General features: G+C 40.6%; 1 protein-coding gene across 17 annotated transcripts in view; it reads right to left on the bottom strand.

Annotated features, from left to right (window-relative positions):
* Positions 1–19,440, bottom strand: part of WNK2 (WNK lysine deficient protein kinase 2) — a 187,444-nt gene that overhangs the window by 111,953 nt on the left and 56,051 nt on the right. For all 17 annotated transcript variants that reach the window (XM_038410290.2, XM_043519520.1, XM_038410289.2 and 14 more), the window contains exons 3-5: positions 16,946–17,118; positions 15,678–15,898; positions 10,717–10,874 (exon numbers count right to left, since the gene is read on the bottom strand). In XM_038410290.2, the coding sequence (XP_038266218.1) occupies positions 10,717–10,874; positions 15,678–15,898; positions 16,946–17,118 (552 nt within the window). The remainder of the gene's footprint in view (positions 1–10,716; positions 10,875–15,677; positions 15,899–16,945; positions 17,119–19,440) is intronic.

The following is a 19,440-nucleotide window of genomic DNA, read 5'->3' as shown; positions in this document are numbered from 1 at the left end:
CTCAACCTATGCGCTGTCCCTTTGGCAGTAAGGCCAAAAGAGGGGGAGGAGGCAGGGATGGAAGTGGGCCGATTTACTGTGGTTCAGTGAGGCAGTACTTTTTTATGGCGGATGCCAACTCAAGCTCCAGAATCTAAGCTTTTTTTATACCAAACTTAATTCTCCAGCTCTTAAGACTGTTAAGAAATCCTTCAGTGTGTGAACAGAGTGCAAACTGTGACAGCCTGACAACCCATAGCTGAACTACCATACATCTCAACAGGGTATAAACTCCGATACCCACTATGGCTGAAGGCTGACCAAAGTGTAAAAAGAGAGAAGTCGTCATTATGAAGATCTGCACAATTTGCAAGTGGCATTTCATTTTAGTTTTTCAGGTGAGACAGAGACTATTTCTTCCTCCTCCTGCCACAACTGCGCCCCTGGCCAGAAGGAAAGAAAAATTGTTGCCTAATCTTCCCCCACCAAAAGACTGGACCCTCAAATTGTAGAACTGGCCAAAGCCAGAGGATGAGACTTGTGATCTTAGTAAGGGAACTTGTGTTTAGATAAATCTTTTCATCGCAATTTCATAGTGGAAAGCAATGTGACCCAGACCGTTACACATTTTCAGCCTCTGTAGTTTGCTAAAGGCCATTAGCAATTTCCATCCTGATTATACTGGTCAGAAAGAACGGGTCATCAAAATCATAACATGTTACAGCTTAATGCTTTTTGGAGAACTCATGTGCACATATCAAGTAAATGAAAAGAAACAGACCGTTGAGACAACTTTGAACATATTACCTGAGGAGCCTTTCATTAATTGGTGTAGCTTCCCCAAGAGAAACACTTTGCTTACATATCCAGTAGTTGTGCTTCCATGAGAATATTCCTGTTTCTTTTTATAGTCCCAGATTATCTCACAAGTATCTTGACATGAACTAAACACTTAGGAAATGTAAACCACATCACAGCACCTTTCATTTTAGTCTGGTTTTCATGAACGCATAAGCTTTTTACATTTATGAAATTTGTCTTGCATTTGGACGGAGCAGGACAGGGCTAGTCACCTAGAGAATAAATCTGCTGCTTTAAGGAAAGTCTCTTTTGACAGAAGGCCCCAGTTGACCAATTGAGAGTTTTGACCTTACAACTGTATTAAAGACAAAAGAGTGGCTCCCGAGGCTGTTAAATTACTCTCAAAGTTCTTTGGAGTCATGCCCACCCCCCTGCAAACATCTGCTGGGTTAGACTCTGAGTATATGACAAAACAAATAATGAGAAGCAGCTCTGTGACTGATTTAATTCAATACTGCTTTCGAACCAGCATTTTAAAAAGGCAGCAGCAACTTTTCAAATGCTATAACATGTTAGTGCCACCTGTAAGCTCTTTTGGGCAGAGTCTGTTTTTACAATACCTAGGAGAAGGGGGTCCAGGTCCATGCCTGGGGCTCCTAGGCACTACTGCAATAGCAATAAATAAGTAAACGAGTAATAGCTCAATGCCAAGTTAGCAACCAGTAAAGATGTGTCTCCAACTGTTTTAAAAAACAATCCCTTTTCCACATAAGAGCATTACCCATTTACAAGCAAATGAATGCTGCCTTAGTGCTGTGATTTATGCAAAAGCTCACTCTAACATACACTTGGAGCAGGAAAAAACAGCCACTAGATGCTGGGTTTTTATGTCATTGTCATTTAGGTAGAACCTGACCTGGAATCTCTTCCACAAGTGCAGCATCTCAAAAAGAAGTTTGGATACTGATTAAAACTACAGTACGTTGATGAAACCACAACCAGTCAGCAAGCAGGTGGGCTTCCAAGGCTGGGAAATTACTCTACATGGTCTCACTGAAGACTTTATGATTAGCAAATATACAAAAACCTAAGACCATTTTCCCATGCTGAAAAAAAAATTAAATTAAAGTAAGGACTTGAACTCAGTAGCTAGGGTGTGCTCTAGTGGTTTTTTCCCTGACAGCCAGCCCTTACCTAAACTTCACTTTTGCTTACATCTCCTTAATAGGGAAATATTCTGAAACTCCCACACTGGTGAGAAGCTCCACAGTGGAGACACTAATGGACCCTCCCATGCCTAGGCAAGAGGTTATGTGTTGGTGGACTGAGAATCACGAATTCTCTTTGGTCCAAAATAATTTAAATTTAATATTTTTTTGGGCACTTTGCAAAAGCCATTAACTTTGCAGGAGGTTTGGGAAAAGGATGAGGGGATGCTCCTGGATAGGACTGGGAAGGCGTGGGTGGGGGAAAACAGAAATAAGGGGCTTCTTCATGTACTGGCTGGCTATGGTAAATTCTCTCCATTTCATTATTTAATGCTGATGGCCGGCAGAGTTTATTTGTATAGTAGTATTTACCGTTAGTGGGTGGTGGTGAAGTTTGATGGTTATTAGGGTGCACTCGGCGCATCTGTGAAGCTTTTTAAAATTGTTAAAATTAAATAATTAGCAATAATAAAACAGGGTCTCATCACATGCAGGGATTGCAGCACAGCCCAATGCCTGGTGCAGTTTTAAAAAAGTAATCTTCCTAATATTTTTTTTGTTTTGTTTGACTACTACTATGCTATTAGCAAAAAACTGAAAAAACAAACAAACAAAAAAAACACCCAACTTCCCCCCCAGCACGTCTTCTAGTATCCAGTTACAGTCAAACCTGTAGGGTTTTTTGAGTCCAGATCTCTGCTAATGGCTCTGTTATTAAAATTAGTAGTTTTTTGCTTAAATTAGGTGCAGATTTTATGTACCCATGTTCACGTTCTTTTCCTAGGCTGAAGTGTGCCTGGTTTTTCCCTCTTACGAGTTAAATTTTTATGTAACAAAACATTTAGACAAAGATTGTGGAAAGAACCTATAGTTTACATCCATGTTTAATGTTCTTTGGCTTTTGTTGTTTTTTTTTTTGACCAGATCAATGGAGTTTCTGTAGGTCTACAAAAGAGAAGGCATTTGGGGAAGTAAGTAATCAAATCAGTCAGTCAATCACATTTCATAACAGGGCTACATATAATTAATGTTAAATATAAAGCCTCCTCACATCTAGTTCTGCTTATTTTTTTGCTTCTTTTACTATAGAAGTCACTTGAAACACTGCTGTTCACGTTCTTATTTGACATCAAAAGGTCCATCTCATTCATCACTGTATAAAAGCCATCTGTCTTTTCTGTGTCTTCCCAAGGAAACATTGCAGCAACTTTTTAAATATACTGACTAGAAAACTCCTCATTATAGACAGCAGCACAAAACCTGAACAGCTGCCTTTGTCGACAAAAGCAGACCCAGCTCCTCCACCTCTGAAAGAGAGTTAGTTTTTTTTTTGTTTGTTTGTTTTTTTTAACCTCTTGGACAGGGATATTTCCTAATGATGTTCTCAGCTGCTAAACTTCATAGGGCCTTAGGACTACACACAAGAAAAATGAGAAACTTTTGAAGAGCCTCCTCACATTCTTCAAACACAGGTCAGATTTGAAGAAGAAAATTCACTGGAGTCCAGTGTAAGATCTTTGAGCCTGCACAGCCATGCACATTTCGGGCATTAAAGATTGAATCTCCAAGCCAGACTCTAAGAGATCTAAAAATGGCTTCTTGTCTCTAAAAAGAGATACAACAATTTTTACACCAGGGGAAGGAATCACTCTATTGAAACAACAACAGTATGCTTTAAGAAATGTACAACTGATGCCAGACAAATCAAAGTTAAACCTAAACCATATTAGCCTGAAAGTCGGTACCTTTTCTACAATCTTTTCCTTGGTTTAGATGGCTGCTTTTGGTATTTTGTTTACTGTGGGTTAGTGGTGGCATAATTCAGAGTTTTGGAACAAAAACCAAAAAAAACACTTTCACTCTGCAGAGCAATGGAAGTGATATCCTAATAAGGGTATGTTCTGCACTATTAATAATCTCATGTTCGCACATTACATGTTGCAAGCAAAGGTTGTATGTACAAGGTAACCTGCTTGGTCGCCCAACAGAAAGAGGTGCTTTCATTTCAATACTGAGGAAAAAAAAATGATTTGCCCATATATTGGGTACTGTCTGAGAATCATATCCAGGGCCAACTGAAGCCTGCACTTTATTTTGCTTAGCCCCCCCAAAATAAAAAACAGGTAGGGAATATGGTGCTGGTGCACTAAAATCCCACCTTTTCCAGCAGAGTGAATTGCGTGGAGTTACAGAGTTCCTGCAACAGGAAATACTCTCTTCATGCAGAAGAGACGAAATGTCAAGACTATGGGGGGTGAAATCATGGCCCCCATTGAAGCGAATGGCAAAATTCCCCAATCAGGATTTCATTCCAGGATTCCAAATTTCATTCCAGGATTTTAAGTAGCGAGAACCTATGCAATCACAAACTCATCTCTGTTTCAAAGCACAACAGGTGACAATTCTGCTAACCTGCAGATCTAAGAAGGTCTCTGATATACATGAACAGTCTAATGGGAATTATAACATGACTTGTCTGTTTCAGCAGTCTCTTGCAAAAGATGGGTTACTTCAGTTTGTACAAGCCAAATGCAAAATACAGGAAAAACATTAAACCCATTAAGACTCTCAAAAGGGAAAGGATGTGAACAAAGTGACTCCACAGAGGGATGTTTTAAAATTATAGGTTTGTGATCTTTAGGTTCCTGCCTCTAAAGCCAATAAGGCATCTATTAAATCCCAATGGATTCAAGAACTGAAGTTTGTCTGCTGTGAATTCTGCAGTGCACCAGTAAAACAAATATTTGGATTGGACCTGCAAGGGAAGAGCAGCAGGTCAGATATTTTATCACAAAATATGCTTCACTGTCTACATCAAAATTACTTGGCAGAATAATTAAACACAAAGAAAATCGGACTATGGGAAAAACACAACAAGCTACGCATGAAAAATGAGATTACAGCATCAGAACTAAGGTCATCGGAAATATGCTGACCCAAAAAAATCATTTTAATGTTCGCTGCAATAATGTGTGTTTTATATTTTCCCCCTATTTCTTTTTGCATCGTGCAGCATTAAACTGAACCAAGTCCAGAATTTACTTTACTACTTTACGCACCTGGTTTATACTCAGCACTTTGATTACAGCATACTGAGGCTTTGGATCCCCAGTGCAAAATCTTAGACCTTAACTTGGTCACTACAAACAGGATCACAGACATGTTTCTAGTCTTTCTGTTGTTCTTTGGGTTGTGGCAAGAAGCCCTAAAAAAAAAAAAAAAGTCATCATGAGAGTCCTTGGGTGGAAAAAAAAAAGTTATAAATGAAGTGTGCCATTTTATTCTCTAGATTAACTCAGATCCTAAGGTTGAGGGGAATGGGCTAGTAGCAGTCTAATCTGTCAAAGAATCTTAAACCTACTCTGTAAAAACCTAGGAATCAGTGAGATATTACTCTGGACAACATGCTCACATCTCCGCCACATGCTCACATCTCCGCACATAAAAGGACAAACAGTGGACGATTAAAGAAAATGGAATTGCACCATGGGTCAGTTGGGTGAAGAAGCTTAGATGGGGAAAGGGCCTTAATTGCAACAATATAGTAATCTATGGCTGCATAATCCTCTAACTCCAAAAAAGTGAAAAGAGGAAAGTTTCAGAAAATAATTTAACAGTTTTGCATGCCAACAGTTCCTATCACTATGAGCAACAATAAAATATGTTATTTCAGCAGCATCTTACACACTCGTAACAGAGAAGAGCTCAACATATTGTTTTGCTGTTAGAGTTTAACATCTGGGTGAGGAGGAGACAAATATGAATAAGGAATTAAAAACAGTGTATTCAATGTGTTACTCTCCTATGCACTATGTTATACTAAGGCTAGATCATTAATGACACTCTTCCAATTTAAAGGACACAGGAATGCAGTTATATTTCTGGTGCATTGTATTTCCTATTATTATTTATTTGTATTAGCATAGTGCTTAGGAGCCCTAGTCAGAAACCAGGACCTGACTGTGTACTGTACAAACACAGAATACAAAAAGTGGTCCCTGCCCTGCAAACCGTTTCATGTAAATCTTACGTAAATATCTGTATGCAGTGTTGTTGAAGCTATGTCAGTTCTAAGTTGAAATATTTAGTAGTGTTCATGAACAAACCACAGTTACATCATTTATTCTTTATTTGAGAAGTTTATGGACACATTCTGCCCTAGTGAGGCCCCTGTAAGGAGCAAAATTGAGAATTTGGCCTCTTCATTTCTCTCCATATTCTTAGCTACTTTGATCTAATAAGACAAATGAAAATGCCAGCTGCACTAACTGCGGAAAGTCTGTATAATCAACAAAGTTTGTTTTTATGGATTTTTTTAAAATGAGGTGAATCTTTAAATAATTAACTTTTTCTGCTCAGGTTGTCAAACCAATCTGTAAAGACCTCATGCGGGGGGGGGGGGGAGGGGGGAATCTCAGGGTTCTGCTGCCTGCCTTCCTCCCAGAGCAAACCCCAGTCTTACTGGAGTAACATCCTGTCTAGAGAACAAAATGCAGTCCTGTCTGGTTACTCACAAAGATCAGCCAATGTGTTGCTCTTTGTGGTAGCCCCCTGGGCTGCAGAAGCAGCTATTCTCCTGGGGAAATCCAGGCTGAAAGCAAGATATGCCTGGATGGGAACAAGAGCCCTTACTAAGGCTCATACTTTTCTCTCTAATATCCTTACATTAGGAGGACCAGCTTCTTGCTCCTCCCTCTGTGACTGTCAGTTTGCACACAGCTTCCAGGGTTTGAAAAGGCATTTCTTTCCCTCCCCAACCAGTTAGCTAATCCCTTCCTCATGGGGATACTGATGTCCGTTTTATCAGCTAAAGAATTCTGATACATCCACGCTCCCTCAGTAGCTACTATCACTTCCAGCAGTGCATATAGGCCGTCACATCATGCCGGCTGCATCTAGTCCTTGCTAACCCTTCTGGAAGTTCTTCCCAAGCTAGCTGTGTTTGAGGTACAAGGGACTCCCAACATTAGGACTTTGGGCAAGCAGCTTCAGTGAGCTACCAGATGCACTTTGCTTCTTTGGAAAGGGGTAATATGCACTGCCAGCTAAGGACCGTGTAGAGACGACCAGACAGTAGCTGATGGGCTAGATGACTGTGTGGCTGCACATACCCCATACTGTTTGGTGCTCCAATGTGCTGGTCCTGCTTCTGCCATTAGGACATTAGCTAGAGATTTTGTCCTGCTGCGGGGAGGGATAGCTCAGTGGTTTGAGCATTGGGCTGCTAAACCCAGGGTTGTGAGTTCAATCCTTGAGGGGTCTGTTTAGGGATCTGGGGCAAAAATTCAGGATTGGTCCTGCTTTGAGCAGGGGGTTAGACTAGATGACCTTCTGAGGTCCCTTCCAAACTTGATATTCTATGATCAATTCATCTATTTAAAGTGGCTCCATTATACTCCTCCTGCAGAGCAGAGGATATGATGCAGCCCTTTGCAAAGGAAAAGGCATTTCTAAGCTACTTTGGGCTGGGAGTCCAAGTAGCTGAGATCTCACTTTGCTTAGTTACAAATGGCAACTTGCAATCTGGGTTACTATTTACATAGGAGTGAATAAGAACTACTTCACTATTCAGTGGTGGTCTCATACTGTCAGCATATTGCCACGGATTCCACAGACAGCTCCAATGTCATTTTGCTAATGGTGACATCAATGCCAACTTTTCAACCAGGGAATTCTGGCTCATCCATACTGTTCCTGTGGTTATCATCAAGCCCAGCTGAGCAGAAATAGGTCTATAAAAACAAGGCCGTCTGGCAGGAGTGCCTGGTTCTCTGCCTGCCAGTCTGACAGCAATGGCAAGGGAATAGTTAGGGACTGATGCTCTATGTTACTGGGCTATATGAGATAAATTATAAAGGCCCATACTAGCACTACAGTTTTATCAGGCAAGGGTGTGTAGCTGGGTACCAGATGAAGGCCTTCTCTGCTCTGGCAGGGATTAAGGAAAGTGGAGCAATACGGTTATTAGATGGCATCTCCTGATATGCTGTTTCAGTCTCCAGCTTCATTGGCTGTGACCATCACATTCATGGGATTGTACTGAAACCTATGTCATCTACAGCCTCTTGGATGAGGCTGCTGACCCCAACTACCTTACCAAGACCTGGCCAAATGGATGAACTGTCACTATACTGGGGCAGCTCCGACTGGCAGGATTTTTCTCTCATCAAAGGAAAGTGGAAAGAGAGACTAGCTGTGCTTTTGGGACCTTGCTTTAGGAAGGCGTGAGCAATCTGCTCAGTCTGTATACCATGTAGCATTAGACTCTCACCTCCTTGCTTGGGTTTGGCTTTAGAAATAAAAGCAACATTATCTGTAGCTCAGCTTGAGCCTTCTCTCTAGGTGTAGCTGCTTTTTCCTCCCAGCTCCGTTCTAAGTCCTTGAGAAGAGGTGTGCAAAGCCACTCCCATCTTCTGTAGAACTGATCAATGAAATTGTTTTTAAAATTGTTCACTTTATTAATATAACTTCATAAGTCAAGTATTATGAATGAAACTACATTCATTCATAAAACCAGGTACCCCAATAACTGGCTAATTGAGTTTCACTTTCAATCCAATTGCTGCTTAAAGCACTGAAACTTGCACTGCTTCAACATTGTAACTTCTGTTCGCTGTTTGCCATTCCTTACACTTGTCCCTGTTGTAATCCAAACTCCATTCTAAAATGCTCACTTCATTTTTGCAAAACACTGCTGTAATCTGATTAGTGTAGTTTAGATGCGAGAATGAAGTATGTATGGATGATGGAATCAACCTCCAGGCCCAGCCTGTCCTGATGAAATAAAGCGTAAACACCAATGGCTGAAGATGCAGACAACAGCCCTGACAAAGCAAAAAGAGTCCATCCTCAAAAGAAAAGAACAAAAGTACAATTGAAGTAACATCAAAGCCAGGTCCTAGGCTGAAAGTCATGTCTGCAATTGACGGGCAATCAATCACACCGAACCCAGAGGCAGCGTGACACAGAAAGACCCATAGACTCTGGATTCAAACTAACGCCTACAAAAAGGATGGGTGAGATGGAAGACTTTGGAGGGTAACATTCTGCTGCCAACATGGAAGGGCATCGGTGCACGCCCAACAGAGACCCAGTTCTTCCTTGTGCCTGGCTTTCCTGGCCAGTTAGCCGCCACTAGCTATGAACCCAAGCCACGAACTCAAGCTACATTCTGGACTGGTAACTATCTAGCAGCTGCAGAACATTTGTGTGTGTGTGTGTGCGCACACACACACACACACACACACACAAGTTATTGGTCTTAAATCAAACTGTGTTATTATAATAAACGTGACATCTTGTCTTGTCCCCTGAAACGATCCTGTACAGTTTTGTCTGTACAACACTTCCTTATACCCAGGTTAACTACCTGTCTCAGGGAGACAACAGAATCCACCTCATCATTTCCCCGGGGGAGTAAACTGGCTAGAAAGGCCTGGGGTGTTTCATATGCCACTGCGTTTGAAGTGTTCCACTGTGAAGAAAGTCACAGTGGGTGAGGTAGTATCTTTTATTGGACCAGTTTCTGTTGGTGAAAGAGACAAGCTTTGGAGTTTACACAGAGTTCTCCAGAAGAACTCTGTCCTCGAAAACTTCTCTCTTCCCCCAACAGAAGTTGGTTCAATAAAAGATATCACCTCACCCACCTTGTCTCTCTAATATCCTGGGACCACCACAGCTACAACGAACAGTGCAAACAACAATCTGAAGAAAGTATTGCATTAGTGGTTTCACCTAATGGTAACATCCCCGCATAAAAAAACTGGCAGAGTGGCAACTTAAGTGTTCATGCAGGTTGTGATTTTCTACTGATCTTTAGGTCTCCATTAAAGCCACAGAGCTTTCCTAGGTAGTTTCCAGATCAACTCACGTAGACCAGGACACTTGGGATTTGATCGCCAGCAGAGGATCATATAAGTGGTATAAGTGATCACTCCTGGCTCCCTTTCAGACCACCTTCTCCTCCAACCTAGCCTCCCTCCTGTAGATACAGTGGAGCCATTCCCCAGTTGTGTACTTGGAGACTCATAGACCCTACAGAGTTCCCAAATGCAGTTATAACACTATTAATCATGGAGTCCTTCCTCTCAAGTGACCTTCAGATAACTTGTTACACAGATGAGCTGTGACAGAGGAAGCTATAAGGCAGGAGGCTCTATTGCCAGAGGCCTGAATCAGATTATATCCTTTGCCACAATGTGGAAACATTAAGAGAGTATCTAGAGGCTGCAATGTAGGAATTATCCTTTTTCTTCCACTATAACATGTGTGAAACATTTCTGAACTGTGAGAAGCCTGGCTGAACTGGGCAGCCCCATTTACAAAAAGAACAGCGCTCTCCACTCCCATCTACATTGACTGCTGTAGATAAAAATCAATAATAAAATCACCCAGGAGCAGAGAGAGATTATTAAAATTCGCTTTATGCAGTTATAGTAAAACCAAATGCCAGATGGTAGTAATGCAACTGTGGAATTTTAGACATTCCAAATAAACCTGCAAGCATCTTCTACCTCCCGGAACAGGAGAAAGGAGACATGTAATTTCTACCCTACTAGTATCCCACCACAACATACATCCCAATTCAGAGTCCAAAACAGCATATTGTTTAAAAGGTTAAGAAGTACTTCAACTGGTTTCAGATTATAAAGACCCATGCTAAAAAAACAAAAAAACAAACAAAAAAAATGAATAAAAAATGCAAGTACACCTATTAAAGCTCACTTACACAGGTTACTTTCCGGTAAATCTGAGCAGCATTCTGGCATTCTGAGTAGGGGTATTCTGAGGTAGCCATTTCCAACATGCACATTCCAAAAGCATATACGTCAACTGATTCATCATAGTGTTCTTCATACATTTCTGGGGCCATAAATTCTGGAGTACCTAGACACAAAAGGGAAGAATTTAAGTTAGACACAAACAGTAAATATGTTTCACTGCAGTTTTTTCCTGATCTATAAAAACATACCCATTTAGCTGTGTCTGGGTAAATGCAAGATTATTTTAAAAGATTAACTAAAATAAACTCCCCCCCGATACAAAAACACAACCCCACACATAACTGCCCCTACCTTCATCAGTAATGCTGTGAGAAATGCAGATGTGTGTAAAAATTCCAGAAGTAAAGAGCAAATCCTGAAGTGAACACAGTATAGGGCGTGGAAATAAACTGAAAGTTTCATAATGATTTTTTACGGGGGGGGGGGGGGAAGAGAGAGAGAGAGAAGAAGGGAAAGAGAAAGACAAGAAACTTCACATCTGATTTAGACAGTTTACAGATTGTTTCCAGCAATACAAGTAGTAATTACTTAGCAAGTTGCACTTTTGGTGGGATGTGTGGTAGTCCAAGTTCTTATATGAAGTCACGCATGAAGAACACTAGCATTAAGTCTCATTGTACCATCATTGCAGTGAGTAGAAACCAACGGAACTACTCAGAGTAAGGTCCTTCTCAGTGGAGGTTAGGGTGGCAGAAATTGGACCCACCGTGATAAGCCTGAAATAAAGCTCCATTTTTACTCCATCATAACTGTTCTGTTCAATATCTTCATCAATGATTTAGATAATAGCACAGAGAGTACATAAAGCATAAAGTTTGCAGATAATACCAAGCTGGGAGGGGTTGCAAGTGCTTTGGAGGATAGGATTAAAATTCAAAATGATCTGGACAAACTGGAGAAATGGTCTGAAGTAAATAGGATGAAATTCAATAAGAACAAATGCAAAGTACTCCACTTAGGAAGGAGCAATCAGTTGCACACATACAAAATAGGAAATGACTGCCTAGGAAGGAGTACTGTGGAAAGGGATGTGGGGGTCAGAGTGGATCACAAACTAAATATGAGTCAACAGTGTAACGCTGTTGCAAAAAAAACCAAACATCATTCTGGGATGTATTAGCAGGAGTATTGTAAGAAAGACCTGAGAAGTAATTCTTCCGCTCTACTCTGCGCTGATTAGGCTTCAACTGGAGTATTGTGTCCAGTTCTGGGCGCCACATTTCAGGAAATGTGGACTAATTGAACAAAGTCCAGAGAAGAGCAACAAAAATGATTAAAGGTCTAGAAAACATGATCTATGAGGAAAGATTGAAAAAATTGGGTTTGTTTAGTCTGGTAAAGAGAAGACTGAGAGCGGACATGATGACAGTTTTCAAGTACATAAAATATTGTTACAAGGAGGAGGGAGAAAAATTGTTGTTCTTAAGCTCTGAGGATAGGACAAGAAGCAATGGGCTTAAATTGCAGGAAGGGCGGTTTCGGTTGGAGATTAGGAAAAACTTCCTGACAGAGTGGTTAAGCACTGGAATAAATTGCCTAGGGAGGTTGTGGAATCATCATCATTGAGGATTTTCAAGACAGGTTGGACAAACACTTGTCAGGGATGGTCTAGATAATATTTAGTCCTGCCATGAGTGCAGGGGACTGGACTAGATGACCTTTCGAGGTCCCTTCCAGTTCTATCAGTCTATAACTGGAACTAGCAGCTCAATACAAATCGCTACCTAGAATCCCTTCAAAAGTTTCCTTTTCTATACAGCAAATCAAGAACAAACAGAGGTAGTAATGACATCACTGGTAACTGAGTAACTCCCACGCTGAGCGCCAAGACTTGGAAATTCAGTCACAATAGTTGTTTAACTCTTGTCAAAGAGCCTCTGAAAAACAATTACTTTGAACAGTGAGGTCTAGAGAACTCAAATGATATCTTTAGCACTGGTGCTTGCATCAAACAATTTATTCAAGGAACTGCATCTAGTCATGGGACAGTTTATGTTGGGTGGTGGGAGTCGGTACCCAAAATATTATTTTCTTATCAAATGAATGCCAGGAAAGATGCAAGAGGAGTGAATAACGCAGTGCTTAAAATGAAAATGGATTATCTAGATAGGACAACAGATCTTAAAAGGAAGAAAGAGCATTTTCCACCAGCTAGGATATCAGTGAGAGAGTGCAAAAAAGGGACTTTTGTTTTCTCTAGGTACATTAACCTGTAAGCATAAGGAAAGTAATTATTTTGGTTTCCGAAGGACTCCTAATGGCCCTCGTCATTCCCTACTTTTCAACAAGACACGGACTCTGGGTTAGAAACCAAACTCACTTCCTTCCTGGGATTTGGCTTTATTGGCCTCTCAGGCCAGGTCTACATTAGAAACTTTTGACAGTATAGCAATGTTGGTTAGGAGTATGATTTTTTTTTCATATTTCTATACTGGTAGAAAGCCTAGGATAGACAGTCATACCACCATAAAAGTGCTTTTGCTGGGGAACAGGTATCAACTGCATCAGTAAAAGACTTTTCTGCTGGAATAAGCTACATCTGCACTAGGAGGGTTTGCCAGTATATCTATACCAGCAAACCTTTTCTGGTACAGACCTGGCCTAAGACAAAATAAGCCTCAGGTTAATTTTCTCTCAGCTTTGATACTCCTAGGGCCTCTCTCAGGCCCTCCTCTGTTCTTGTTGCCACTGCCTCAAAGACACTCCCTTTATATCCTAGTTGGACCCACCTGTCAGCAAGACTCAGCTGTAATTACCCTGAATCTTGATATAGAGTTTTAACACCTTGGCTTAGGGTGACTTGACAGAAAAGTGCTACATTCTGATACTGGGCCTTTATTTGCCACCTGTGACAGAACCTTACATTGCAACTACAAAATGGTTCACGGCTGTGTCAGATGTGGACTATGCTCTACAGACCTGCTACATTGCCACTGAACCCCAGTGGGCCTAGAACAAAGAGAAACTGGTGAATTATGCAGCGTTTAAAATAACTGTCACCAACCTGAGGAGGGAGCAATCTAAAAAGCAGGAGATACTATAGCAGCATTCCAAAAATATAGTCCAAGGGGCAAGAATTTCATTTGGTCTGTGTATGAATTCATTTTTAACAAATTAGATTTCAAAAACGTTTTCTGAATGCTTAATAGTCCTTAAAAACTGGAATAACTATGGGCTCATTATTCATTCACAGAATCACTGATCTGCCCAATGCTACTCAATCCATTGCTCTTTTTCGTAAGCACTCTTCTGAAGAGAATTACAAAAGGTAGCCAAGTTTATAAAGGGGTTTTCTCAACTTCCATTAAGTCTTGCCTACTCTAGGATTTTTCCCAACAGTTTCCCTCCACTACTACCACCACTAGAGCAGACAAATTGCCAACAGCCTCCAGTATTTTTGCTAACATCTTGTCTAGATCTGCTCTGAGCAGGTTTAATAGCTCAGTGGTAAAAATTCCAACAGCCACAGAAGCCTCAACTACAGTACTGGTACCAGTGGTGATCGTGAGGATGGGAAATTTTTGAATGGAAAACTTGCCTCCTAGAGTGGACAGAACTTCAAATATCAAAATCCAAGGCCAGAATCTCAGCTGGTGTATATCAGCATGTTTTCATTAAAATCAATGGAGCTAAACAGATTTACATGAGCTGAGGATCTGGCCACAGAATTTCAGCCACGTTAATCTCAGTGATATCAGTCTAACACCTATATGCTGGTGTTACTGAAATATACCAGTAAAAATTAAGATATCCTTTTGTTAAACTTTCCAATGCAAAAGAATTACTTTAGCAATAACTTTTCAAAAGAACATACTGTTTTGCTGACTAGGGAATAGGTTTACAGGCTTAGTTTGCTATGATAAGATATTATCCTCTCCTCCAGAAGCCTAAAAGCTTCTTTATGAATAGAAATTGAATTTTAGAGTATTTAAATACTGTAGCTGGAATATGAGCATTGCCATGATAAATTCCCCCACCTTTGCTACTTCATTTTCAATCACAAGGTTTTAAAACTTTCATCTACAAAGCTGAAATTTTCATGGTCTTAAGTTTCCAAAGGGTAAATTTGCTCAGGAAGTTTGAGTGAAAAGGGTTGAGCTGATTGAAAATTGATGAAAAGGGGCATCACACATTTTCCCCACTCAAAGAAGTGTTGCAACAACTTCATCGGTGCCAAAGTGGCTAGGGTTAAAAAGTTAACATTTGGCAGGGAAATACTACCCTTGGGTCCCGATTCAGGAAAACACTTAAGCACGTGCTGAAATTCCATTGAAAATGGAGATAAAATTGCTGTCTCGACTAAGAGTGCTTCCTTGAATTGGGGCTTTCCTGAGGAGAAGGGCCTTTGAATGTTCTGGTGAAAAATCAGTTTGACTTTAAAGTGTTATCAGGTTTCAGTAAAATAGCAGTCCTGGAATACAGAGTACTGGGGTATGTGGGGTTGTTTTTTTTTGAAGACACTTACCCACTCTAAAGTGAAAGACAGCTGCAGTGCAAGCGTGCTGTTAATGTAGGCCCACAGCAAATGAGTAGGTCTCTGAAGGCAAAAATAAATGCTGAACTAGTGACTCATTCTTTTAGGATAAGAAATGAAAAGGACATACAAACATTACCTATACGGAGGATATGGTGAGAAGACATTAAAAATCATTTTAGAAGAAATAGGGAGGCCTCTACTGTTTTGATTTAGAAGAGAATTTACCATCCCATGGTACCATTTTCTAGATAGGACCATAGATTGAGATTTTCCTAAGCAGTATAGAGGATTTAGCCACACATAGCCACCTTCATTTCTGCAGCCAAACTACAAGGGTATAAATACTAAAATGAAACAAACACCACGAATAAGAACAGCTCACCACCAAAGCAGGACAAGAAGGGCTACAATGCAGAACAGAATGATTACCTATTACACTTTTGGCAAATGAAGCTCTTTTGAGGGTTGCCAGACCTAAGTCTCCTATTTTCACAGATCCAGTTGGTCCCGTAATAAAAATATTGTCACATTTTAGGTCTCTGTGAATGATTGGTGGAGTTCTCGTGTGCAGGAACAGTAGACCTTTCAGGATTTGTCGGCACCAGCTACGAAGAACTTTTGGTTTCATCACTTTAAATCTTTTCAGATACCTGCCGCAAAAACACACAGAGAGCAACAGGCATAAAGAAAAAAGAACGTTATTTAAAACTCTAAAGGTTTTACAATGGACAAAATTAGGACCTTGTTTTGAATACCCCTCTCCCCCCACACACCCCCCCACACCCTTCACAAGCAGCTCAGAGACAGCATCATGGTGAAAGTAAACTGTGCTCTCTGAAGAAAGCACAGAGACATTTCATTTTTTTTGGAGGAAGTTAATTATTGTATCATACTTCGCTGGTACAAATACCACCAATATTCAGACATATGGAAGTTTACTATTAAAGCAATTCATTTTATGCAAAGACCTATGCTAGAACATAAAATGTTTTATGTATTCAGATTAGCACATTATGGAGGTCTTTTGATCTGTGTACAGCAGACCTGCATTTCTACCATTAGCCTAAGACACATATCTTTACTGTAGATATCGAGGGTATGTTTTGGAGGAACTCAAAATCTGCTTCTTGCACTTGCAGAGTGGCATGTTGGAGTTGTGCAGTGATGTGTATTACTCCCATCGGGGATGAAAATCTGTTCCGAAGTTTGTGCCAACTGCTTTATAACCAACTGAACAAGTGTCAGTACCATAAGCTATTAATTAGTGCTGTTTAGGAGATAACCTGGAGCAGCTCGAGTCAAAAAATGAACCCCTCCAGCTAAAAAGCTATTTTATTGCAGTTTTGTAATGCAAACCACAAATACCAACCCCCGCCCCCCAAAAAACAAACCAAAACAAGAAAACAAACCACGATCAACAACAACCTGACAAATTCAGACAGAGCTTCATGTGCAGAATAGAAAACAAAGGAGAGAACTGCTGATAGTTACATAACTGAAACAGTAGCTCAGGGGAAACAGCAAAAGGTGCTGAAATTCTGCTTTCAAATCAACAGAGTTCAAACATAGGGACAAATGACTGAAGGGAGAGAACAGATCAGTTTTTTGGTCCCAAGATGCCTTTTTTTTCCCAGGGAGTCTATAACTAATATTTTTCTAAGAATTTCAGCAGCTATTCTGAGATGCACAGTACTTACGTTTTTAGTGTTCCAGAGGTCATCAATTCAGTAACTAGCACTATACATTTTTTTCCTTTTACACAGGACTCCCAGAAGTCGTAAAATCTAACAATGTTTGGATGCTGAAGACCTTTCAACATTTCTGCTTCCTCCTTAAATCTCTGTCTCTCTACTTTTGTCAATTTTCTGTCCTATAATCCAAAATAAGCATTATTAGTATTGAATAATTTTTTTTTTACTGCAAGTCATTTACTATGGTTTTGACAGTACTAGATTTCTTTTATGATCATGTCAAGCATGATCATTAGAAAAACTATTTATATAAGAAATGAGTAATGTGGAGGAACAAGAACTTCACAGGGGCACTAGCCTCAAATTTAGTTCCTGTCATCATTAAATTGTGTCTCTGAGCTGAGCTGAAGGACAAGTAGCCCTGTATACAAGAAGTGTCTGTGGTATGCAACATAACAGCCTTTGATTTCCATTTTCACCTTCTGAGACATCACTAAAACCCCACAATTGAGCCATGTCAATGGTTTGGTGCATTCACATATATCTAAATGATTTCATTAGATTTAGTTTTGAACCATTTTTGGTCTTGAAAGTACAGTTAACTGGAAAGACTGAACTAACAAACGCAGGGCCTGATTTTCCCATGTGCCAAGTACCCCATAATGCCTGTGGATATCATTTACAATTGAGGATGCTCAACACTTTAAGACATCAGGCCTGTAATCTGCACTTTACTGAATAAAGGATAAGCTCCTCCTTATGCGGATTGCCTCCTTTTCCATTGCTATGGAAACGAAAATCTAGACAATGCAACCTCAAAAAAGAATGTGCCAATTTTTCTGCTCGTTCACAATTCTGCCTCTTCTTCTAAGCTATTTTACACTAAATGTGACTCAAAGAAAGATTTAAAAATTGACTTTGTGCCTTTGTCTTCTCTGGGATGTAAAAAGGCATCCAGAAAATGTTTCTTGCCTGCTTTTAAGATCAGAAATATTGTGAATGACAAATTCTATCTTCCTGGTTTTCCTGGAGAATCTCTAAGAGGTCTCAGGGATATTTAAACTCAGGCACCTTAATTGAAAATGCAAGGATGTTTAATCATTCACAAATGTTTAGACCCTGAAGATAGACAGGTGCAAGAGTTTAAAGGAATGACTTAAAATCTTTCCCTTTCAACTGTCTCCCTCTTGGCTCTTGGGCTGGTGTCAATCCACTAGTTCTTCAGTCAGAGTATAAGTATAATGAAAAAAGTTTTAAAGAAAAATCTGTTGGGGAAAAATGCACTCCTGCAGCCTTAGAGGCAAACGGGCTTTGGCCGGATTGGCAGGGGAAGAGGGCTGTGGCTCCTTTAGTGATACTCGTCTCCCATCCCGTCTCCCATTGCAGGAGTCCAGCTCCCTCTGAGTCTTGGGTTATGGATAGCTTGGGTCGGGGGAAGGGTGGGAGGAGAAGCATCATCCTACCTGACTGGCCAGTTGGCATACGGAACCCATTGGCTCCCATGCACCCAAGGATCAGTCACAAAAGCCCTTAAAAATCCCACAACCCTTCTTCATAAATCATAAAAAAGCCACACGCCTAAATATTTACTCTCATTAGGAGCACCCCGTTAGTACTGTATGATAACCTGTGGTCAATCTCTCTCTCATGGACATTAAAGCAGATTAAGATCACTCCAGTCCACTGCCCTAGAAATAAAGCTCCTTAGCTCTTTAAAAGGCAGAGCTGTTTCTTACTGACCAAACTCAGAGCTAACAAATCACTTGAAAACACATGCATTTATCAGGTCCAAAAGTTAGTTCATTTTTCAAACTCAGACATTGTATTTTCCTCAGCAACCTTAGAGGGATGTAGATAATATCCACTTAGTGAAATAAATTGTCACTTGGCTTATTTTTAACTGAGACTCTGAAGGAGATAATGCCATTGCCATATTGATACGGTCTCCCTGCATCTGCAGTGAAAGAAATTCCACACAGTAATAAGAATTCTCATGGCTGGAGACAAACTGGCTTTATATTGGCAGAGATTTTTCAGAAAATCCAGACCGAAACTTGCTACATGTTTTAATTCATCTTTATCGCCTTTGAGGGACGAAAGTCTACCCTCAGGGTGGGGGGAAGGAGGCGACATTTCCGTTTTCCAAGGATTGCTAGGATGTGCCAGCTTTGCTGCTCAGCCACAGTTTTTAGTTCTCTCTACATTTTACTGAGCAGCAACAATGTTACTACTCATAGGAAGGTTGCCCAGGGCAACAGCAACAATCTTCTCCATCTGAGCAGCTGCTTGCCTTGTTGGGGGCAGATCCCTTATTACGAGGCAAGGCTTGCAGCCACACACTCACAGCCGTTCTACCGGTCACAGGCGGACATCTACCGCAGTAACGAGGCACCACTGCTGCTGTTCCATAAGCACTTTTAAGAAAGCTAAAAAATGGTGCCCAGTGAGCCTGCACTGAGGAGTCAGATAACCGCTTTCAACCATAATTGGTCCTTCCCCTA

Source organism: Dermochelys coriacea, chromosome 7, assembly GCF_009764565.3.
Source record: "Dermochelys coriacea isolate rDerCor1 chromosome 7, rDerCor1.pri.v4, whole genome shotgun sequence".
Lineage (NCBI taxonomy): Eukaryota > Metazoa > Chordata > Testudines > Dermochelyidae > Dermochelys > Dermochelys coriacea.
Note: the sequence above shows the minus strand (reverse complement) of the source record. Positions and strands in the feature narration are given on the sequence as shown.